This window comes from Dunckerocampus dactyliophorus, chromosome 2, assembly GCF_027744805.1.
Source record: "Dunckerocampus dactyliophorus isolate RoL2022-P2 chromosome 2, RoL_Ddac_1.1, whole genome shotgun sequence".
Taxonomy (NCBI): Eukaryota; Metazoa; Chordata; class Actinopteri; order Syngnathiformes; family Syngnathidae; genus Dunckerocampus; species Dunckerocampus dactyliophorus.
This window is the reverse complement of record NC_072820.1, coordinates 42657447-42681991: the sequence shown is the minus strand read 5'-3', so window position 1 is coordinate 42681991 and position 24545 is coordinate 42657447. Positions and strand designations below refer to the sequence as shown.

The 24545-nt window shown below is 39.6% G+C and overlaps 3 protein-coding genes across 4 annotated transcripts in view; 1 reads left to right on the top strand and 2 right to left on the bottom strand.

The window, feature by feature from the left end:
- unc13d (unc-13 homolog D (C. elegans)) overlaps positions 1-4414 on the bottom strand; it is a 57186-nt gene extending 52772 nt beyond the window's left edge. The window contains exon 1 of one of the 2 annotated variants that reach the window (XM_054767267.1): positions 4319-4414. The gene's annotated coding sequence lies outside the window, so the exon portion shown is untranslated. Of the gene's footprint in view, positions 1-3488; positions 3570-4318 lie in introns of those variants that run through there. The other variant, XM_054767266.1, reaches the window with a different exon arrangement.
- trim65 (tripartite motif containing 65) lies at positions 2753-15586 on the bottom strand. The gene is made up of 8 exons (XM_054767272.1): positions 15226-15586; positions 13768-14186; positions 13316-13411; positions 11659-11889; positions 10678-10846; positions 10525-10614; positions 8996-9213; positions 2753-5700 (listed from the first exon to the last, which is right to left on the bottom strand). Exons 2-8 carry the CDS (start codon positions 14182-14184, stop codon positions 5392-5394), a joined length of 1530 nt encoding a protein of 509 aa, XP_054623247.1. The 5' UTR covers positions 14185-14186; positions 15226-15586; the 3' UTR covers positions 2753-5391.
- Positions 15587-15875: 289 nt separating this feature from the next.
- Positions 15876-24503, top strand: mrpl38 (mitochondrial ribosomal protein L38). Its single transcript, XM_054767388.1, has 9 exons — positions 15876-15978; positions 17306-17494; positions 17573-17704; positions 18887-19089; positions 19169-19241; positions 19333-19378; positions 22082-22240; positions 23834-23970; positions 24118-24503. The coding sequence occupies exons 1-9, from the start codon at positions 15894-15896 to the stop codon at positions 24255-24257; spliced, it is 1164 nt and encodes a 387-aa protein (XP_054623363.1). The 5' UTR covers positions 15876-15893; the 3' UTR covers positions 24258-24503.
- Positions 24504-24545: the final 42 nt, after the last annotated feature.

Sequence of the window (24545 nt, the reverse complement as noted above, 5' to 3'; positions counted from 1 at the left end):
ATTACCATATTGTGTAAAATGAATTACCAATGTAACTATAACTATAAACTATTTTCATATGTGGAGACTTCAATATTGACCTCTTGAACTCACACAAGTGCAAGGAAACAGATGACTTTATAGATACAATGTATAGCTTGAGTTTATATCCTAAAATCATTAGACCAAGTAGAATAACAGACCACTGTGCCACCCTCATCGATAATATATTCACCAATGACTTTGATAACAACACCATCAGTGGCCTGCTAATTAGTGACATCAGTGATCATCTTCCAGTGTTTACAATCTACAATGAACATTATAAGAAAAAACAGGCGGAGGCAAAAAAGACTTTTCAAAGATTGCGTACAGAGGATAACATCCGTGCCTTCAAGATAGGACTAGAAGAACAAAGTTGGGAGAGTGTCTACAGTGCAACAGATGTGGACGAGGCATATGACAGCTTCCTTGGTACTTATATGGAGCTCTACGATAAGAACTGTCCCTGGCAAGAAAAGCCCAAGAAGCAAAAGAAAAACCAGCAGCCATGGATGACAAAAGGACTAAAAAACGCCTGTAAGAAGAAGAACACATTATACAGGACATTTATCATTCAACAGACTAAAGAAGCAGAACAAAAGTATAAGACATACAAAAACAAGTTGACAACTATCTTGAGAGTGTGTAAGAGGGAATATTATAGTCACGTACTAAATAAGAACAAAAATAACATGAGAGCAACTTGGGGCATCTTAAATAGTATTATAAAGAACAACGTTAAGAAAGCAGACTATCCTCCCTATTTCATGGTTGGAAACACTTACAGGAATGACATGAATGCGGTAGCTGAAATGTTTAATGAATATTTTGTAAATATTGGACAAAAACTGGAAGAGGAAATTCCAAAACAAGACACAATTGATGAAAGGATTGATATTATTGATAGGAATCTTAATTCTATGTTTCTCACTGCTGTAACCAAAAAGGAGATCACTGACATTGTTAACCATTTTAAGGCAAAAACATCAACTGATTGTCATGGAATCGAAATGGAAACAATTAAAAGGGTCATCAATGAGATCGCAGACCCGTTAACATATATTAGTAACTTATCATTTCAGACTGGAATATTTCCAAGCAAAATGAGAACAGCCAAGGTGGTTCCAATTTTCAAAAAAGGAGACAAACACCAATTTACAAATTATCGACCAGTTTCCTTGTTACCACAATTCTCGAAAATTGTGGAGAAGCTATTTAATAATAGGTTGGACAAATTTATTAATAAGAATGAATTATTGGCAAGTAGTCAATATGGTTACAGAGCCAACATTTCAACTTCTATGGCACTGATGGAAATCACGGAGGAAATCACTACTGCCATAGACAACAGAAGATGCGCAGCTGCAGTATTTATGGATCTGACAAAAGCTTTCGATACAATTAATCACACTATTTTAATTTCAAAATTAGAAAGGTACGGAATTAGAGGTTTAGTCCTAAATTGGGTTAAAAGCTACCTAGCAAAGAGGAAACAATTTGTAAAGCTAGGAGAATATACATCTGGGAGTCTACACAATACGTGTGGAGTACCACAGGGGTCCATACTGGGACCAAAACTGTTTAACTTGTACATTAACGACATTTGCAAAGTAACTAACAACTTAAAATTGGTCTTATTCGCCGATGATACCACCGCTTTCTGTTCTGGTGAAAGCACACAAGAACTCATTAAAAAGGTCAAGGATGAAATGGTCATATTAAAGTCATGGTTTGACAAGAATAGATTATCTCTGAATTTAAGTAAAACTAAAATAATGTTATTTGGTAATAGTAGAAAGGACACGTACGACCAAATACAAATTAATGGAACGGATATTGAAAAAGTGGAAGAATATAAATTCCTTGGTATAATAGATGAAAAAATGAGTTGGAAATCTCATATTAAATATATACAGCAAAAGGTGGCGAGAAATATCTCTATATTGAATAAAGCAAAATATGTTCTTGATCAAAAATCACTCCACACTCTGTACTGTTCCTTAGTATTACCATATCTAACGTATTGTGTGGAGATATGGGGTAATAATTACAAAAGCAATCTTCACTCACTCGCTGTACTGCAAAAAAGATCTGTGAGGATAATTCATAATGCCAAGTATAGAGAACATACAAATCCTTTATTTTTAAAATCACAGATATTAAAATTCGCAGATTTAGTACACTTTCAAACCGCTAGAATAATGTATAAAGTTAATAATAACTCGTTACCCAAAAAGCTAATTAAGTATTTCTCAATCAGAGAGGAGAAATATGATCTTAGAGGAAAATTAAACCTAAAACATTTATATACGAGAACAACGCTGAAAACCCACAGCATTTCCGTGTGTGGAATTAAATTATGGAACGGATTGAGTAAAGAACTCAAACAATGTACAGAGATGAGCAAATTCAAAAAACAATACAAGCAGTTGATGTTTGCTAAATACAAGGCAGAAGAGTCCTGATTGTTCTGTCAGGTTTGTTATTTTATTTTATTTATTTTTTTTATTTTCTATTATATTTTATTTTATTTTATTTTTTATTTATTTAATTAAACTTTATTTTTTATTTATTTATTTTTATTTATTTATTTTTTATAATTTTCTTTGTTGTGTTAAAAAAAAAAAAGAAGGAAAGGGAAAAAAAAAAGCTTTGTTCTTATTTATTTATTTATTTATTTAGTATTGTCATCATTATTATCATTATTATGAATGTTCTCTCTTTTTTTGGGGGGAGGGTTATCTCACCGTTATCTATTATGTGTTATCCTGACTATCACTGAAAACATGACATGGAATCCAGGAAGTGAACTACATGTACTGTACTAGATGTAGAATAGATGGGGGGTAGGATTAAATAAGCTTTGCTTCTTCCTACTCCTTTTGGACATGTGGAACTGTCAAAGAATGATTCACGAGATGTATTCCATTGTAACCTTCATGTTCAAATAAACTAAACCAAACCAAACCAAACCAATGTACGTGATATCAAATGTTTATTATTTAAATTGATTTATTTAAACCTCAATGAACAGCTACAAAAATGTTATAAAATACAAAAAAGAGATAATCTCAATAGACAAATTAGGTCAAAATAGGTCAAATCCGACGAACGAATCTGCTTAAAGAGCACCAGAGCGTGTGTTTAACCCCACCGCTCCCTCTGCTCATGGGCGGCACACACGGGAGGCGACAAACGACTGCGATTGGCGAAACTCATCGCCCACGCGAGCGGCTGTGACCAGCGACACCCGTGAGCAACGTGTTCACATCCAGAGTGAATAGTACGAGTCTCCCACGGTTTTGATTGGCTGTCTGATATGGAGGGAAGTTGGGGGTATCAAAGTAGTTCGGAGAAGGAAAAGCGGCCGATGTTGATTGAGTACTCTTGCTAGTACCGAATCTTGCTAATACTGAAGATAAACTTACATAAATGTAATGTAATGTGTAAAATGAATGTAAACATACCCGATATGTTTATTCTGGCACTGACAGTTCCCATGTCGCTTTTTTCATTACATCTCTATATTCTTTTTTAGAAATGTCAAGTAGCTCCGGGAAATGTGACACGGCAAGTATAGTGTACCGATTAGCATCCTGTCCGCTCATTAGTCGATCAATGACTGTCCGCTCATTGGTCGATGCCTACTCGTCTCAACAGCGCGTGGCAAGCCAGCATGTGCACGATGACACGCGATAATCGCCCCATCGCGAAGGTTTAGAGACGTCGCCACACATCTTGACCAACGACATACGCCTTTAACATAAAAAAAACGAATCGGGTTCCAATTGGCTCCCAACCACGCGAGCAGGCTCTAAACTCACTAGTGTCCACCCGCGGCGGCTCTTTTACCACTACTACTTCGCCTTTATTGACCCCTTGCGTTTAATTACCAAAAAATGCACGACGCAAGAAACACCGCCTGTCTATGCATCCCTGCTCGCTAAATACAGCGACCATGTCATACTGATCTCTTATATGCACGAGGTGTGTTATGAAGCGGAGTTACTGTCGCCACAGAACTATTATTGCTGAGACACGAAACCCACTTAACCCTTCACTTTCCAAGACATTGTCACCGATATGCCTGACTTTCATTTCTGCAAGTAACTTTTGAGCATCAATAACTAACTTTTACCAGGTGATTGTCAAGATGGCGCTCAGCAAGCATAAAAAGAAAGGCTTGGTGATGATGAGTTTAGTCATCTGCAAAGGTCTACACTACAGGCGCAGTTCACAATCAATATTCATCTGCTAACATGACGAAAACAAAAATCTTTTAAATACATCTACTCACCAGATATCATTTCCTCCTCCTCAGCCAGCCACTGGCAAATCTGAGGTCTGTTTGGCTAAAAAACACCCAAAGCAGCCATTGCTGATAGTGTGTATGATAGGGCCACAGCTTCTGATTCTGAAGGTCCTTGGCAGATTACATTGACATAGCAACACATTGAAACTGAAATCTGATTGGACAAAAACATGTAGATAATAATATTGGGGATAATTTAATACAAATACATGGAACAATTATTGGAATTTAAGTTGTAAATGTATCTCAGTACGTCTGGTAATGGGTTAGGCCAGCAGAGGAGGCTTGCTGGCCCTGACTGCACACCACTGCATTTAATATTATTTTAGCAACACAGTCTCCTGCCATCATGGATGGGCTAACTAGCAAGGTAGGTACTCCTCCCACAACGGTGTTATGATTCAATGAACCACCGAATGAACAAAACTAAAAAATGCTGGGATTATGTAGTTTACTTACAAGTAGTATGTACAAAGTGAGAAAATAGCGGAAACAGCTCACTCCTCTGACCGCCCCGCTCCACGGACCACCAGTTAACATCAGCTCCCCTGGAAGTGACGTTTTTCACCGGTTTATCCAATCAGGGTTTTACTTTCTCACTGTGAGCTTCCGTGAGCTGAATCTAGAGCTTCAATGGAGATTTACCATAGCATCCATGCTGCTGGCAAGGGAAGCGAGTTCACGTCAAGAGAGCAAAATCAGTCAACAGAAGACTAATGCTCAGCATGCGCATGAAATTAAGCACATTCTAGTGCACTTTTAATGCAGGTGTAAGTCTAACAATGCATATTTCACCAACCGTTTTCTAAAATTTAAAGGGGAAGTCAACTTCCCTTGTAGTCACTGAGCAATCGCCACTGGTGTGCACATCGGTGACTAGCATGTAGCGTGATCAATTCACACTCACTTCCCTTGCAACTGACAGGCAGTCCAGGGTGGAGTCTGCCTTTTGTTTGAATAGGCTCCAGCTTCCACCTGCCTTGATGGATTAAGGAGTTTGAAAAAAGCAAACTGAAAAGCAAAACAATGCAAAAAAAAATTGTGGCCACTTAAGGGTCTCATGTGGAGCACAAGGTGATGCTGACGCCTTCCCCTATCCAGCAGGCGGGGAAGAGCTCCTGGGTGAAGGCACAGTGGAAGGCGTGCAATCTGACGTGTCCGTCTCCATAGAAGGTGAGTGTCCCTCCCTCGTAGTCCAGCAGCATGCCAATGCGGCTATGCTGCGAGTGTCCGGCCAGGGTTTCCTTGCGGCCGTTGTGCCAGGCGCTGAGCTGTTCCTCATCCAGCTGCAGGCTCCAGGACAGCTCGTTCATACCCAGCATGCACCTCTTGCCTTTCTCCTTCCTGGGGATGGTGTTGTAGGTGACCTGAGGATGACAGAACGGGAATGTTGTTGTGTTGAGTGTCCTGATTCAAGAGTGTCCAGGCACATGCGCGAACCACAACTCTACTGTGCTGCCAAAGGTAAACCGTGTGAATGCATATAAATACGCAGATTTTATTAACATTCCATCCTCAATCGTCTGCCAGATGTAAACACTCCTAAATGTGCCCACAAGGTTGGAAGCATAGAAATACCTCATATGTGTATTTCCTATTATAGGGAAGGAAGAGTCAAGAAGTAGTTATATTCGGATGTCATTATATAATTTGCATACTCGACCATGATGCATATGTATGTAATTGTAATGCACACTGTGGGAGACATGGTGGTGGTGTAAAAAAACATGTCAAGCAAAACAAATGTTTTCGAAATACAAATGAACTTTATTCTGTCGATTCTTTTAGCAGTTTTTTTAAATGTCACAAACAAGACGGAGTGAGTGCTTTTAGATAGGGGAGCGGCCCACAGCAGCACCTATTGCTCGTTGAGAAGAGCGACACGTGCGTTCATGTCAGTCTCCAAAAACTGCCAAGAGATTAGAACGTGACAGGAGTTCTCGTTCAGAAAAAAAATGTCTCGTGAGCACCAAGCCTGGGACATTAATGAATAAGTTAATTAATCACACAATAAATGATAATAAACTAAATAATTTTGCCGGCCTCAATACATTGCCATGCGCATGCCTGTCTGTTTTCTTTGTCTCCCGCCTCCAAACAGGCAGGAAAAGGATTCACTCTGTGCATTGTATTCAGCACCTTGGCGCGTTTGTACCATAAAACAACGGCATGAACGGAGTGAGCGCTTTTGTCAGTGATACAGTCTCTGTCTCAGTGAGTGAAGGCGGGACTGCTAGCATACACATAGAGTGCAGTAGAGTGTAATGTAGTAGAACTTATATTAGTAGATTCCAAGATATTGTCATATACATTTTTTATTTTTTCATTGTAGTTTTCCTAAAAGTAATAGTACAATCTTGGCTCGTCTCGTTGGTGTAGACTCAATCTCGTGTATTGTCTCGTCTCGTGAACTGAATGTCTCGTGACAGCCCGACCAAGACAAGGGAAAGTTGCTATATTTGTCACTTATCACTATTTGAAAATAAGTATCCAGAGGGGAGTGAATCTTTCCAAGTTGTTACATTGGAAAGACTGATCCTTCCTGCTGCTTCACAAACAGACCCATTATAATGTGTTTATGAGTGAGGGCGAACAGCTAGCGAGCGCCAAATGTACTTGTGTGGCCCGCCACAAATAAATGAATGTATCGTAAACCCTGACAATCTTTGAAACAATCTTTTTTCCCTCCAAATTTTAAACACACTGCATAATTTCAGCATGAAAAATGTTTTGAAATGTTTGCAAATTATTTAAATAACTGCTCACTTCCTTTTATTTGGGTGATACGTTGAACTGGCCGTGCTATACCTGGATTCTCTCTTAGGAGTCTACTGTATAATAATGTTGGACCAGCCTACAAACGTCTCATGTTGCGGGTTGCCGTGTGAATTATTTTGGTTTGTGTCGTTTTGCACGTTAATCTTTTAACTGCCTTTGGCAAGTTGACTGAATCTAGTTGAAACACCGTGTTTACTGAAAAAGTAGCCTCCGCTTTTTATCTACAGAAAGTATTCACGGCACTTTGCCTGCGCCTTATTTCAAAATGGAATAAATTTATTTTTTCCCTTAAAATTCTGCACACAACACTGCATAATGTCAACATGAACAAAGTTTTTTTGAAATGACAAATGCCAATTAATAAAAAAAACAAAACAAAAAAAAGAAATCACATGTCCATAAGTATTCACAGCCTTTGCTCAATCTACTGTACAATATACAATTTATAATAACAGCCTCAAGTCTTTTTGAATATGATGCCATATACAACTTTGATACAACTTTTTCCACTTCACCATCCGATACCGATACTGCAGCCCTGAATATCAGCTGATACCGATATCAATCCGTTATCGGCACAAATCATATATGCTTTTATTACTTATTTTGTAGTGTGGAATGTTGGAAAAAGCTTTATCAAGTGGTATCACTGAAACAGAGAACAACAGAAAAACCCATTTCTTTCTTTATGCATGTGGGGATATAGTTTTATCCACAATGTAGTGGCGGGCAAGGTATAATATAGTGAGGTTCAAGGTGCGCAATGAAGCGTTTAAACCCGACTTTACTCACCACCGTCAGGGGCTGCTCATCTTTTCTGTTATAGATGTCGTCCCGTGGGAGTTTCTGCTGCTTCAAATGTGTGATGAGTTTGGACGTATTAAACTTCCTCGGTTGTGTGCCACCACGGGAAACTTGACAAGCACTCAGCTGGTACGTCTTTTTCGGACTTTAACAAAAAATACACACGGCCAACATCGCTCCTACTACGTGCTTAACATGTTAGCACACGTCGCTGTTGTGATCATGTGGATCTATTCGGCTACTGCTGGACAGACGTACCGGGGCGAAGTCTGGAATCAACTGCTAGTATCGGAGTCCCAGTATCGGAAATTTTAGATGCAGGCCTGTACTTGATTTTTTTTTGCTGATGTCGGCTCGATATCCTATATCAATATCGGATCAGGACACCCCTACTTGGAACACTTATCCTTGGGCAGTTTGATGAATGAATTTATTCAATTTTGGAACAAGGCTGCAACTTACCAAAATGTGGAAAAGGTATGAATACTAACTGTACACAGTCAGACCCAGAGGTACTTTGATGCCATTATCCAAAATATTTTGAGCCGTGAAAATGAAAAATTCCATACTTTTGTCAACACTTAAATTCCATGTGACTCTTTTCTTTCAAATCCACCGTGGTGGTGTATTAGGGAAAAATCAAAACTTGTCCAAATACTTCTGGACTAAAGCAAACAAACAGACTTGAAAATGTACATGAATACTGCACTGTGTCATTTGCATGATGGCCGACACTTCCTCCTCACTCTCCCTGTCTCCCAGCTCAGGGAGTGGAGCCAATCGCCCTGGCCGGCGAGGTGCACTGGCTATCATTCATCAGCTCTCGGGAGAAGCAATCGCAATTGACTTTTCTTTTGACTTGTCTTTATTATGTGCATGAATGTATTGTGGAGTGAGCGAGTTTGCCATAATTTTTGACTTAATGGATTATTTTGTTTTTCTGTTCATTTTTATTTCAAAAAGTAGTCCACTGTCCTTCCATGACCTCCCATGAAGAACGTCAGAAAGACCACTGGACGTTTCTTTAAAGCAGAATAAGACAATAAGGAGTCAAGTGTACAGTATAAAGGCAGTACGTACCCCCAGGCATGCCCACGGTTTGGACACCTCCAGCTCCCAGTAGTGCTGGCCATGCTGGAAGCCCTGAATGCACAGCACCTGCCAGGTGTGATCAAAGCGGGCTTCGTGCTCTACGACAGGACGCAGCCCCGAAGTCAAGTGCTCCGCCCTTCGGTTCTCTTGGGACAAAAACAGGTTGCCGTTGGCTGTGTGGGGGTCAAAGGTCAACGAGCATCTGTCTGTAATGAGGAAGACAGGAAACACATGCTATTACTTGTCACAGCTCTCAGTTTATCTATAAGGTTGCTCGACAAGTCTTCCTATAGGAAATAATGGACATGTAACCCTCATAAAACTGTGTAAAAGTGTAAAAATGACTATATTATATATACTCTATGGTTTGAGATTCTTAATTATTGTGCTCGTGTAAAAAGAAGATAGGGCCCACTGTAAAACAAAAAACAATACAGCAATTTCCCCTAACTTTACTTTTATCTACAGTAATTCCCAGTGTGTAAGCTGCTAATTTTTCCACATGCTTTGAGCCCTGCTGCCAATTTATGACTAAAAACCACATTTCCCCTGATGCTTAGAATGCAGCTTCAGGAAGTATCAACGGACGAGTGAAGTGGAAGCTAATATCACGTTTTGAAGTCTTATTCAGCAATCTCTGACACGTCTTAAGAAAGTTTGATGAAGTCTACAATTACTACAGCTTCTGTTTGGACTACTCGAACCGCCAACCGTCCACTATCACCAACGGGTTTCGAAAGGCTGGAGTACGGCATGATGAAGAACTTTAGCTCAAGTTAAATGGCTAACGGCTCAGCACAAACGTGACACAAAGAGCGACAACAAAACAGACAGTGAGAGATTGACGAAGTGTGTGACGAAGGAATTATGAGGATGTTCAATTGTGATGCTGAAGAAGACGACGTGAGTGGTTTCAGTTCCCAGGAGGAGGAAGAGGAGGATGGCGATGAATGACTTTTCTGGTAGGCTACTGTTCAACTTGCCATGTCACATGCACTGTTCTGGTTATTTAATCAAAAGTTTTAAAAATCTCTGTGTAATATCTTTGTGTGCTAAATACCTCATGTTACGACGTGGACCCTGGACTGCTATGGTATCAAATGATTAAATTAGATGAAAAACTGGATGGCCGTGAACTCTGGGCAGCTAAACATGGACAAGACAGGTGACACAATCAATGCCACTTTATCGCAACAGTGGTTGGCTCAACTATTGTAATGCTTAAATTAACAAACTCCAGCTTTTTTCAAAATAACTCCTCACCAGACCAAATAGGAGATAGCACACTACCCCTGCTTTTTAACTTTTAAGGTCTTTTTTGGAGTGGCACACCCCTATTTATCAGACTTCCTTACCCGATATGTGCCGTTTGTAACCTACGATCCTCAGCCAAGACACCGCTGGTCATTACGCAGTCCAGGCTGAAGACCAAAGGTGATCGGGCTTTCACTATCAGAGCCCTGACTCTCTGGGACAACCTTCCAGAAGAGATCAGGCAAAACAATGAAAGGACTTACATTCACTGAGGCCCTCCTTCCCACCAGGGTAGCATGCAGCAGCTGGTCTGGGAACCACAGCAAGAATGGGCCTCTTCTCCTGAGGAGAACCTGGTGGAGACAGGTGTAAGAAGACAGAAGGGAGAAGGAGGGTGGTCTTGTGTTGGTGTTTACCTTCTTTGTCGTGACCCACAGCGGTGCAGACAGCTCTATCAAGGTCCTCAACAACCAGCTTGGAGACTCGAGTAAGGACTTCCGTGACGCCATTTAAACGATCCTGCAGGTTGGGCGTTATGTCTGAGGAAGTTTTCTTGAGGTGTGGAACTTCTATGAGCATGGATTCCTAATAGAACATACGGATCAGAAAAGAGAGAGTAATTCCTTGGTGCTTTTGTCACGTTCTATAAGTGGAGAGGTTTAAGTTGCCAAAATAATGTTATGCATCTGTAAAGACAATAATAAAGCATACGAAAATAGTATAAATGCTGCGGAATGGTTAGCGTATAAGCAATGGAACCGTACTGTATCTCCCAATCAGCAAAGAAAAAGAAATTAAAGTAATATCTGTATATTTATATAAAAACCCATGGTTGTAGAGGACTACAATACATTCTCCCATAATGTAAACTATATGTAAACTATATGAATGTTGTGTTATATCGTTTGCTTTTTAGAAAAAAAAAATACATTTAAGAAAGCGATACCTTGTTTTTTCCAAGAACTGTAATAACGAAAGCGTTTGTTTATAAGTTCAACAGTATAGGATCAGAACAGGTCTTTGCCATTACTATTACATTATGCACCTATTTACATATTCTTTATATCATATATTTCATTTCCCTTGTGGTTTTTATTTTCTTTTTTCCTACAAAGGCTCAAGTACCATTAACTATCAATCAATCATGTAATATGCTGCTAGAGCTGCCAAACTGTTTACATTGTTCCGCAGCAATAAATAATACAAGTTATGTTCGTTATTTTGCCCTAAAAGGGGTTAATCCAAACAGGTGTTGACATTTTCCTTCTGTTTGTGTGGTTTATAAGTATGACAGAGTTTAGTGATCCTGTACAGTCCTGTAGAGTCCTGTTTATGACGAAAACAAAGCATGCAGTAATATACAGTAACATTCCAATGAACCAAAAGTGAGACCAAACCTTAATTAAGTCGGTATCGGAAAGGTTGTGTAGAGCTGCTATCTGGGCCTGGCTCACTCTCAGCGTCTCAGCGCTTGTCTCCAGTTCAGCGAGCCGTGCCTGTGCCTCAGAGATGGCCGCCTCTTTTTGCTCTTCGATGAAGTGCTCGGTGGCTTTCTGCTGGTCGACCAGGACTTTTATCAAAGTGGAGAACCTGGCTGTGACCCGACTGGATGTCTGCTGCAATGTCTCCTGGTTAGAGCAAAATAACCAATAATACTATAAAATATCATCTTTGACTATTTAGGTGCAATGTTAGTGTACCTATTGTACCTGTTTTATTTCTAGAGCCATACAGATGCCATAAAGGGAATTCTCAAAGTATTCGGACATGCTTGTGGTCATTTCCGATAATGTCATGGTATGGACATTTACGGTCACTGGCAACATAATTAGGTACACCTGGAAGGATAGTTTTGAGAGGTACAGTGGAACCTCGGTTTTCATATGCCGCGGTTTTTGTAGGATTTGGATGTTGACAAAAATTATTACCCAAAATATGTCTCAGTTTTTATACAGTCTTGGTTATCAACCACTGCGCCTAACAAAATAGTCAAAAAGTAGCCCAAACTAAGCATCCACACGTTGGGGACTCAGTCTCAGTCTGTGAAGAATGGATAGTGGCTCTTTTAGAGTTGGGACACTATAGACAGACTCCGGACACTGAATAATACTCATCTTTATGATATGTGTAACTCTGTGTCTGTCTCCTTTCTTCCTGTCGGTGCCGGATCTATAAAGCGCTGAGTTCCCAGCACTGTCAATGCAGCTGTTCATGTGATGAGGCGTTCAAGCGCACTGCGTAACTCTGAGTGCTAGAATAGGCTTTCAGACAGTCTCTGTGCTTTTTTTCCCCCTGTATGACATGTTCTGTCATAACGCGCTGTCTCGTGTGGTTGCATCAGTTGATGTCAGCAAAGCTGTGTGAGCACACAATTGTTTTCCGTGCATTCTTGGATATAACATTTGCCAGCACTTTGATAAATAAGGTGAGAAATACAACTCGATTCCAAGAATTGATAAGAATAAGTAGTGCTAACAAAGTGTGTGGGTTGGTATCTGTGTGGCTCTTCCCTGCCCTTCTTTCTCACCACTGACTGTTGTCTAGGGTAAAAGGGTAAAAATGATTCTAATGTTCATTTACCCCTTTCACTCATCATTGACATGAATTTCGCATTGTTTTCTGCTTGTAAAACTAATACTTTATATTAAAAGTGTTAAAAGCCTCTGCAATATATTAATCATGGAAAGCGAGGTTCCACTGTATAATTATGTTAACATAGCAAATATGTACGATTGAATAAATGTAAAAAAAAAAAAAATCAGCATTTATAAAGTTAATGCTCTATTTAAAGTATGTTTATTATTGTGGTTGCAATTTGCTTTAGTGGTACTTTGGTGTTTTGTGTATTTTGTCCGCCTTATCTTGCTAAACAATGTAAACAAAACCTTACGAACAGCTTGTGGTATGATCCACTACTTCAAACTTGATTAACAATCCGCGTGAATTATATGTACGTTTGCAAACTCTCACTTAAACGAGTTTACCTTCTATTCATCCTAATAACAAGTAGGTAGAGACGGTATCAAGTGTAAATTTATGTAATGTGACAATTACCTTAGCTTTGTTGATATTTTCAGCCAGGATGTTAATACTTTCTTCTGTTTCTTCAATGAGTTTCCCCACCTCTTCCTTCTTCTGTTGCAGTAACAGCTGCCCAGAAAACATATTCACATATTAAGACAGTTGCAATAGTTAACGTTTGCAATCATCTCCTTAGTATAGCATGTATACCACACAAATGTGCCTCCGAGGGGCTGTGAGCAGCATTGGGGATGACAATTTGACACTTAATCTGATTGGACACTTTGAGGACAGATTTTGACAGTTTTATTTCCATTTCCATTATTTGCACGAATCAGAGGGCTTCCTTTCTCCCCTGTATGTATCATTATTATGATAAAAGTATATGTGCCTTTCCCCCACTATTTGCACCATTCAAATTTTATTGCAAGCCTAAACTGGACAGTGTAAATGACAAGCTTTCAGGGCAGCAAGTCATACCGTACCTTTTGGTTTTGCTTTTCTGTCTCCAACAGGACCTTGTCATGCTTCGCACACTCAGATATGGCACACTCGCAGCACACTGACATTTTATCTTTAGTGCAGTAGTAAATTAGAGGCTTTTTATGGCGATCACACAGCATGGATTCAGCTTCTTCACTCCCGCACTCTCTGTAGGACGGCCCGGTGGTGTTTGGAGCTTGGGCCAGGTGTGACAAGGCCACGTTACACTTAAAATTGGGTCTGGAGTCAATCTTCTCATTGCAGATGGGGCAGCAAGGTCCAATATTAGACTTGCTTTTTGTGTCCCAATGGGCTGTGATGCACTTTTGACAGAATGAGTGCCCGCAGAGGATGGTAACGGGAATACAAAAGCGCTCTAGACATATGGCACAGGTCAGGTTTGAACTCTGTGACTCCATCTCTGAAAAGAGAACATAACAATCAAGAGGTTGGTTGGGTTGTAAAACAGTGCTGTAGCATCACTATCTGATGTATTGCTGTCCAAAACAGTGATCATCTGAAGTAGTCTTGTTTGAAAAATTGGGAAATGTAAACTAATTTACAAAATAACTAACAAATAATTAATCAACTTAATTCCAAATAAAGATTTGTGCACTAAAAAATAACGATCACCTAAAAGTACCCCCTTTTGGGATTATAGTACAACTCCACTTTTCTCAACAGTTACGTTCCGTGACCACCAGGTGAAAGACCGTCATGTGCGTACTTGACATGCACATAAAAATGTCTATTTTCGGCACACGGCTCACAACTGGCACATGTCAAGTTGGGTCAAACCATCCTGGTTTGGGAACACTCTGGCTGGCTTTCAGATAATAAATACAGAACAGCTTTAATCATATGAACTAACACTGAGGATATATCATAATTTCCAATTCAAATTATTACTAAATAGCTATTTAAATTATTTAGGAATTGATATTTATTTTTTAAAACATATACCTTTAAAAATATATCCAAATAAATGATAGTATCAATATCAAGGACGACTCTAAACGATTGTTGAGTGAATGATTGTTCATCTATATGTGCCCTGTGATTGGATGGCAACCACTTCAGGGTGTACCCCGCCTCTCGCCCAAAGTCAGCTGGGATAGGCTCCAGCATGCTTCCGCGACCCGAGTGAGGATAAGCGCCATGGAAGATGGATGGATGGATGTATTGTTACATTTTTCGCAAATAAGTTTGCTGGTAAAAATCTTTTTTTGTTTCCCAAAAATCTTTTTTTGTTTGATTATGACTGTGATTTACAAACGCTCACAAAATCGTTTCATAATCTACAAGAAAAAAATTCAAGTAAAAAGTATCGGTACTTGCTCTGAATTTACTTGATACTGGATCGATATCAAACATTTGCATCGCATCGTCCACCGCTTTCTAGTACCCCATTTGAGAATCGGTGTCATATATAGATAGTTAACATTGCGGCATCACATTACCTGTACTTCGTGTTGTAGGAAATGACTATATCACTTCGTAGCACTTGGTGGAAACAATGTGCAGCAAAACAGGAGCTCCCACTGAATAAAATGCGTGATGGTACGACAACAAAGCAGGGAGCAGTTCATGCTGAGGTACGCACACTTGAGCTAACCCACATCTACGTAGCCAATTGGAATGACCAGCTAATGTTTGCGTTAGCCTGGGCCCTTCATAACAAAAACAATCTGAAAGCGAATAATAAATTCACATATAAATTATTCCATCTTGTATTTAGCATAAACCAAAGATAAGAATCATTACGGCCTCACAGGAACATTCACGAAGCGTATTAGACAGATGAGCAGTCAGATGACTCTTCCCCGATGACGTCACAATGCTGCCTTAACGTACAATCAGAAAAATACCAATTACGAAAACATAACAGTCATCATATTTTAGTTTTAAATAATGAGGTATATAGAGCTCATATGTATTATTTTTAATTATATGATAAACGAATTTAGTCAATTACCTATACGTAATAATAATATTATTTTTATAATCATTATTGCTTTTATAGGCTTACTTTTACCGTCCATCCCCGATCCCCTAGTTTTGAAACAAACGAGTGTACTTGAATTACCTTTGTTCCCCTCGGCCACCGTAGAAGTGTGCTGTATCCAAGATGGCGCTGCGCACGGTGTATACAAGTGTCATACGAAATAGGTTTGATTTAGGGGTCAACAATCTTAGGACTTTTGTCACAACAGGTACAGTGATGACATTTTGTTCATTTGTGATTTGTATGCTTTTCGGTGCTTTAGCTTCAGTGCTGGTAGCGTTACAGCTTTCGCATGGAGTACTTTCGCATGGAGTAGCATTGTTACAACATGTTGAAAATTGTAAAATCAAGTATGTGATAAAATCTATCTGATAAAGCATGACTTGAACTTTAATTTGATACCTCATTCACTTCTCTACCCCAAAGAAGTTAGAGCAGATTTTATACCGGAAAATAGTGCCTTTGGTGCCCATTGCTTTAACATTGAGTCAAGACAAAAGCTGTGGTCGAACCACGGACCATGGCAAGTACAACCGTACTACAAACGATATAATAACTCAGGCTGTGAAAATCAGTTTTAAAAGTCAACGCAGTAGCCATTTACATTTTTGATCATCAAAAGTCCAGGGAAGAAAATCAAGTGTCATATATTTCATGCATATGCCTCACGCTGCAGTGCAGCATTCACGCTGTTTCCGTTTTCACCCCACACTAACCACTATAAATTCACCTTGTTATCATCGATGTATATAGACAGGAATGTATAAAATCGACCATCATCCACTCCTTATTTGAGAAAATCAATGTATTTTTACCATGATTTTGTTATAATGAAGCGGCAAAGAAAATTGATGGATGGATAGATATCAAAATTATCCATATTTTATTTGCTTTTATATTTACAATCAACGCATCTATATTTAAATAGGACAACAACGCAAACGCGACATGTAGTAATTCCGGGTAAAAAAAAAAACCCATCAGATTTTAATTATATTTTGTCTGCTGATAGATATTAACATGTATTAATATCATATATACATTTTATCCTATCCTGAAGCTCAGATTCATGAGTTTGAAAGGCTTAAAGGTGTACTTAACTTTCCAAGCACCCTAACCCAACAGTTAATATAAGTCCTATACGAAATTCAGGATGAAGAAGTAATCAACCGATATCATATGGAAAAAAATGCATTTTTAAGGACGTCCCCACGGACTCTCCTAACAGAGCGCACGTGCTCAGAGTCTTGGTTTTGTAACAGTGCTACATGGAATCAAATCACGTGGACAAGAGCTTGGTCCTGTGATTTAATTAAATGTACATTTAGCGATAACCCCTTCAAATTATAATAAATAAGTGTATATTTTGTAGGTAATTGATGAAGTGAATGTAGGATTCATTTAAATCAAGAATGAGCTTTGTAAGTTAGTTTAGATTTGATAAGTACTGCATGATGCTTTTGAGGAATGACTATTTTTTTTTCACTTGGAATTGCCTGGTAGATGTTCTATCTGCTTGTGTTTCCACATAACAGCATTCCTCTGTCGAAGGACTCCTCCATTGGGTCCCATGCCAAATGAAGACATTGATGTTAAAAACATTGACACAGTGGAGAAATATCGCAGCTACAACCGCTACTTCAGACATGCTGAAGAGGCGAAGAAAGAGCCGGTCTGGTGGAAGACCTACCAAGCATATGTGGAGAAGGCCGATCCTGAACATGGTGAATAGAGTGGATGAAGCCACTGTAGGTGTCTAAGCCTTCATTGATTAAACACTTCTCTTTCGCTGTGTTTTGCAGGTGCTGAGCGAGTGGACATTGGACTACATAGGTGCCAATCTTCAAGAACCAAAGTGTTGAGGGAGAGGAGACTGGTGATGAAGGAGAACAGGAAGAATGTGGAGCTGGAGAGGGCCTGTCGTTTGCGCACATGTAGGTTCACTAACAGATGTAATGAAACCTCTGATGTTGCACACAATTCTTGGAAAGGAAAATAATCTAAAGCTATACTCACCATTGCACCATTGCCAAGAGCGCGTATTAGTGTGTGTTTTGGCCTGTCGTCCACAAGTAAACAGAGGTTTTTGTCCTGAAAAACAAAGCTTTTGCTACATTTTAGTGTGGATGAGTAGGTTGTGTCATCAGAAATGTGTGACATTCTGTCTCTGTATTTAAACCTTACTTAACAACAGGAGTAATGATGCTTTTGGCATATGGGTGCTGGTTTCAAAAAGCAGTCATGTTTCCTGGGCTCCAGCGAGCACTCACTTTAAAGATAAAGTGCACGGCATTGTGCATCTAATATATTACTATATTGATGAACAGCTGCGTTATAATGTGCGATGATATCATTGTCCATAATGCATATGACAGCAGGTGAATGCGCTTTCATGTGGACAGAGATCTTTTTAAAAGTCGACATACACTACCGGGCAAAAGTTTTCGAACACTCCAATTTCTCTGGAGGAAAAACCTACTTTTTTAAATGTTAAGATGGTCTGTCTCTCTTCCATTGTTAATTCGCTTTTTTCTTACCATTTTTGTAGCAACAAATTACTTTCTCCAGTACAGTGCTGTTCAACTGATGTTCACGCGTTCCGAACACTGACAGAGGAGGTAGTAAGAACTCCACAACTTGGAACACCTGTAGGAATTAGTTGCACCAACTGCCAAGGCTTGATCAACCTCCATTTCTGCAGAACAGCTTTAAAGTGTTGGCCCAGGTTGTGGTCCCTGAAAGAGGCCTTTTTGTACACATTATTTCTCAGTTTTTGGGTAACCTTACATTTTTTTTAAACGTCTGACACTTCACTACTCACCTTTGTACCATTTGAAGCTATTCATTGGACTTGAACGACTTGAATTTAAAAAAATAACTGAAAAAAATCATGCTGTTCTAAAACTTTTGATCTGTAGTGTATGTGGATTTTATTTTATTTTTTTAAACACCGGAATATGCCGGGATTTACTGTAATCAGAGCTCCTAACAGACAGAACTCTAATGAATTATTCTGCCTATCCCTAGACTTAAATGGCATTAAGCTTTAGACAAATTTTTAAAAAGTATGACTTTGGTAAAAAAAAAAAAAAATCCTTTTCTCTTTTTGTCCCCAGTTAAGATACCTGTGGGTCAAGTGCAGGAAATGTGGGAGAATAGCAGTGGTTGCTTTCATGTCAAAAGACTGGCAGACCACTACGGGATCTTCAGAGATCTTTTCCCCATGGCATATTTCCTGCCTCGAGTCTCACTGCGGATCCGATATCGCCAGGAAACCAGTAGCCAAGTGCATTATGGGAATCACCTGACACCTACGGAAGTATGTGAAAACAATGGATTATTGCAGCTATCATTGTCTTGATACCTTTTCTTGACACGTATTTTACTTCGTCACTCAGGCAGCATCCACCCCAGAGGTCAGCTTTAAAGCAGATGAGGGCTCCCTTTGGACCCTCTTGCTCACCTCCCCAGGTTAGGCTGCCATCTTTTTTTTTTTAAACAATATTTCACCATGTTTTTTGGGGGTTTTTTTCAGTATGAAACACATTTTTCTTATTTTCAGATGAACATCTACTCGATAATGAAGCTGAGTACCTGCACTGGCTTGTGTAAGTCAGTGTAATTTATATAATGAATATAATGTAGCCTGTATATGTATATTATGTATATTATTCTGTCTATTATTAAATTATTCATTATTATTATTAAAAGGCCGTATGTTATAATGCTACAGTTGGTGGTATACGATATAACAGTAAAGGTATTTACATCTACCTTGTGGGACCATCTATTGAAGCACTTATTCGAGGAGAGGTGTTTGTCTGATCCAGTGGACTTGCACAACCCCCTATTAATTGAGGCACAGTGTATTAGAGTGGAAGCCGCTATTTGAGGAAAACATTAATGATATGTTTTTTGTGTATGACAGGGCCGTTTGTAGCCCGTGGCTGTTTTTTTTTTTTTCTTGGCCCACAACACAGACTAAAAATATAACTTAAAAATAAATGAGAAAATGTCATTTTAATAGCATAAAGTTGAAATATGGAAGAAAATGTTTTTTTGAAGTCATGATATCATGAAAAAAAAAATAACAAAATGAAGTAAATTTTGGAAAATTAGGTTGGTAGAAAAGTTATTAGTATGGAAATAAAGTCATATTACAATAAAAGGCCCATTTTTGCTGCTCTAAACCCTAAAATATGCCTCGCTCTGTTATGAAACACATTTAAAATTCAGTTTTACACATTAAGAAGCAAAAGGAATACAGTATACAGTATTGTACTTCAAAAACATGAACTTATACCACATTACAAACCCTTTCCAAAAAATTAGAATGTCATGGAAAAGTTGTTTAATTTCCATACTTCCATTCAAAACGTTAAACTTTCATAGATTATAGATTCAGGGCCCACAATTTAAACGATTTCAAGTATTTAATTGTTTATTTTTACATAATTTGGGCTTCCAGCTCATAAAACCCACGAAAACAGGAAATTAAACAAATTAGAATACTGTGAAGAAATCACCATTTACTTCTGTTTTTGCAGGAAAAAAAGAAAGAAATTAGGATCACAATCAATCAAAATATGGTACTTTTAAAACGATATGTCAATCTTCAACACTTGGTTGGGAATCCCTTTGCCTTAATCACTGCCTCGATGCGACGTGGCCTTGAAGCAATCAGCCTGTGGCATTACCTGGGAGTTATGGAAGCCCAGATTTCCTTGATGCTTGCTGTCAGCTCTTCTTTGTTGTTGGGTCTGGTGCCCCTCATTTTCCTCTTGAGAATACCCCATAGATTCTCAATGGGGTTTAGGTCCGGTGAGTTGGCTGGCCAGTCAAGCACTGTGATGGCATGGGCATCAAACCAGGTTTTGGTGCTTCTGGCGGTATGGGCAGGGGCCAGGTCCTGCTGGAAGATGAAATCTGCATCTCCATACAGATCCTCAGCAGAAGGAATCATGAAGTCCTCTAAAACATTCTGGTAGACTGTTGCGGTGACCTTGGATTTAAGAAAGCAGAGTTTACCAACACCTGCACCGGACATTGCACCCCAAATCATGACGGACTGTGGATATTTCACACTGGACCTCAGGCAGCTTGGGTTCTGTTCCTCCCCAAATCATGACGGACTGTGGATATTTGACACTGGACCTCAGGCAGCTTGGGTTCTGTTCCTCACCCGTCTTCCTCCAAACCCTTGGACCGTGATTCCCAAATAAAAGGCACACTTTACTTTCATCGGAAAAGAGGACCTTGGACCACTGGCCAACAGTCCAGTCCTCCTTCTCCTTGGCCCAGTGGAGACGCTACCTACGTTGGCTCAGGTTCAGAAGTGGCTTGACCCGAGGAACCCGACAGTTGTAGCCCATCTCCCGGATGCGTCTGAATGTGGTGGTTTTTGAAGCTGTGACTCCCGCCTCATTCCACTCTTTCTGGATCTCTGCCAGATTCTTGAATCTTCCCTGTTTGATAATCCGCTGAAGCCCACGGTCATCTCTTTTGCTGGTGCATCTTCTCTTGCCACATTTTGCCCTTCCTCTAGACTTTCCATTGATATGCTTGGACACAGCACTCTGTGAACAACCAGCCTCCTTAGCTATGAACTTTTGTGGCTTACCCATCCTATGGAGGGTATCAATGATGGTCTTCTGGCCAGTTGTCATGTCTGCAGTCTTCCCCATATTGAACCCAACTGAGACAATTGAACCAAACTGAAGCAATTTAATGACACCTGGGGAAGCCTGTGCAGGTGATTTGAGTTTAGTAGATGATTAGTGTGTGACACTCAGTTTAAAACATTCATGCCCTGCAAAATTTGGGCTGATTTCTTCACAGTATTCTAATTTTTTTAATTCCTGTTTTCATGGGTTTAATGAGCTGGAAGCCTAAAATTGTAGGCCCTGAATCTATAATCTATGAAAGTTTAACTTTTTGAATGGAATTATGGAAATTAAACAACTTTTCCATGACATTCTAATTTTTTGGAAAGGGTCTGTATGTCTTGTCAAGGCATGTTCCTGCTGGACAATGTTGAGTTCAAATGTAGAACCTGAGGTTCAGATGTTGATTCATAGCTGCAGCACTTTCCCCCTTGCAGATAGTGCCATCACCACTTTCTATTTAAGTTACCATTAAAAACAATATTTATTTACAATTTAAAGCACAGAAAAGAAATTATGTGGGGAAGCGAATGAGGAACTGTGACTGCGACTAGGCAGGGATCTATTGTCTATTCTACAGGTTGTTCACTGGACAGCACCAATAATGATAATGCATGACCTTAAAGTAAATGATTCATGTTTCCACAGTGGAAACATACCAGGCGGAGCAGTTCAGGCTGGAGAAGAACTGTGTCACTACCTGCCACCCTTGCCTGCAAGAGGAACAGGTTTCCACCGCTACATTTACGTCCTTTTCAAGCAGGAAGAAGCCATCCACTTCCAGGAAGATATAAGGCCGTCACCATGGTAAAACAAAAAAAAAACATACACGGGCTTTGTTTCCATCACAATGATAAGCACTGCATGTTCCTCCTCTTTGAGACTGTATGCTAAATGCTGTGTATCGATTCGTGTACGTCGTACTTACGGTACACTTGGTGTTTTGAGTGCATATTGAGGAGCTCTTTTGAAATACTAGCGGCTGAGGAGCAACCCATAGATGTGGAATGTAACAATGTCACTTACACATGTTTTATTTTTAAAAATGCACATTAAAAAAATAATACATTAAATGTTAATTATTGTAAAACGACAAGTGAGGGTAAAAACGCTGGCAGATATTTTATTGGGCGATCCAAATGTTGTTGTAATTCACTATTAAAAGGATAGAAGAAGAAAAACAAGTAAATACCATAATTTCCGGAATACAGCGCACCGGTATTAAAGCTGCATTAAAACTGCATTAAAGCCGCATTAAAACTGCATTAAAGCTGCACACAAATACAAAGAGAAAAAAAGATTTGTACATACTGTATAAAGGCCACACCGATCTATAAGCTGCAGCTGTTCACGTAGTAATGTTTTTGTTTGTATTTAGTACAGAGAAAGATTTTTTTTTACGTTTATTGAAAAATATGCTTTTTTCCAAAGAGTGCCGTAATATACGGCTGGTTAAACAGTAGCCTATGAGGAATGTAATTCATCCCTGTCCTCCTCCTCCTACCTCCTGGGAACTAAAAATCGTCCTCTTCAAGTGTTGGGACTGAACAGCCACACAATTCCCTCAGCACAGACGCCGCCGGTTTCTCTCCTTCTTTCGTTGTCGTTACCAGCGTCACCCCCGCCCCAAGGCAAATCAGCCCACGAGCCCGCCCTGCTGTCCTCCCCAGCACACAGCAGTCCAGACCCCTGAAACTCCCCAGTGGACCTCCCGACACCACTCCATGCTGCCAAGATCCACCGGCACCCCCGAACAAAAGCCGCTAGATTCGATTGCCTTCAACCTGAAATCCGCACATCCTATGCGTCTCTCCACGCGTTCTCCATGATGGGTAGTGGTGTGCGGATAGATGTTGAAATATCGATACCTCCGATACCAGAGCTTTAGGCGTATCAAAATATTGATACTTTGATACTTCAGTCATTTTGAGATAATGTATACCGTGAACAGGAACATTCATATTCCCTATTTTGTTATGTTATAAGCAGCCAGGGCTTTGTTGTCTTTGCTGACGACTTGGGCATCTTTTTCATCAACCAATTGCAAATTGCAGCCCAAATGTGGGGATTAAACCAAGGGAGCGTGTAATAGGATTCCGCAATAATTAGGTTAAATTTAAATAAAACTATACGACAACTGCAGAGCAATTTCAATTTATAAAAATACATCTTTGAGCGAGCGTGCCACTGATTTTGACAGGATTATTTTGGAGTCTATGGATTTCGTTTCGTAGTTAACATATGCACGAGGAGCGATCACATTAGATGCGACCATGAAGTATCATTTCAATCTTTTTCTATGATGTGGCTGTCTTGAGCATGACTCACAACTTTTGCGTTGAATTTCATTAGATTATGCAGACATACCTCATTTTTGCTGTATGTTCCTCTTCTTTCTAGCCATTCATTGGCAGATCGTACATTTAAAACAGTGGATTTCTACAGAAAGCACCAGGACAGCATGACACCTGCAGGCCTGGCGTTCTTCCAATGCCAATGGGACGAATCTGTCACCAGCACCTTTCACAACACACTCAGTGAGTCACACTATTGGCCGCAACAGCAAGTCTTACAAGATTATGCTTGTGAAAAGTGAATCACTAAAAGTCTTTCTCATCCTCTCAAGTTTATGGCAGATGATGTGCCTTTTAATGTTGAAATGGCTGTCATATCTTCTCCTGCAGACATGAGGGAGCCGGTCTTTGAGTTCATCCGTCCTCCAGTTTACCATCCACCACAAGTTAAATACCCACATGGACAACCCCTACGCTACCTGGACAGATACAGAGATGGACAGGAAGATCAAACCTATGGCATATATTGATGATCAGACACACACACACAATTAATGTGATGTGACACATTTCAAATGTTTCATAGTATGTACAAATAAAAAGAATTGTCAGGTAGTCACACCAGTCCTGTCTGCTTTTTCTGTAAATTTTAGTTGAATTTGATCAGTGTAAAACAATGTCTTTATCATATGTTATAAATGTAATAGTAATGTACCTCAGCTGTTTGTACCACATGTACTCCTTGTCACAAATTAAATCATCTTTTCAGAACAAAATGCTTGTTTGATTAGGAAACCTTTACCTTTGAATAGCTCTGC

What these genes read in the sequence shown, in the direction of transcription:
- trim65 (XM_054767272.1), bottom strand. Translation starts at nt 14,184, where the DNA reads ATGGAGTCACAGAGTTCAAACCTGACCTGTGCCATATGTCTAGAGCGC. An exon ending in CAGAAAAGCAAAACCAAAAG is followed by an intron (nt 13,412 to 13,767) that starts GTACGGTATGAC and finishes TTTTCTGGGCAG; the next exon opens with CTGTTACTGCAACAGAAGAA. An exon ending in CCGATACCGACTTAATTAAG is followed by an intron (nt 10,847 to 11,658) that starts GTTTGGTCTCAC and finishes ATGTTCTATTAG; the next exon opens with GAATCCATGCTCATAGAAGT.
- mrpl38 (XM_054767388.1), top strand. Translation starts at nt 15,894, where the DNA reads ATGGCGCTGCGCACGGTGTATACAAGTGTCATACGAAATAGGTTTGAT. An exon ending in TAGGACTTTTGTCACAACAG is followed by an intron (nt 15,979 to 17,305) that starts GTACAGTGATGA and finishes TCCACATAACAG; the next exon opens with CATTCCTCTGTCGAAGGACT. An exon ending in GAAGGCCGATCCTGAACATG is followed by an intron (nt 17,495 to 17,572) that starts GTGAATAGAGTG and finishes TGTGTTTTGCAG; the next exon opens with GTGCTGAGCGAGTGGACATT.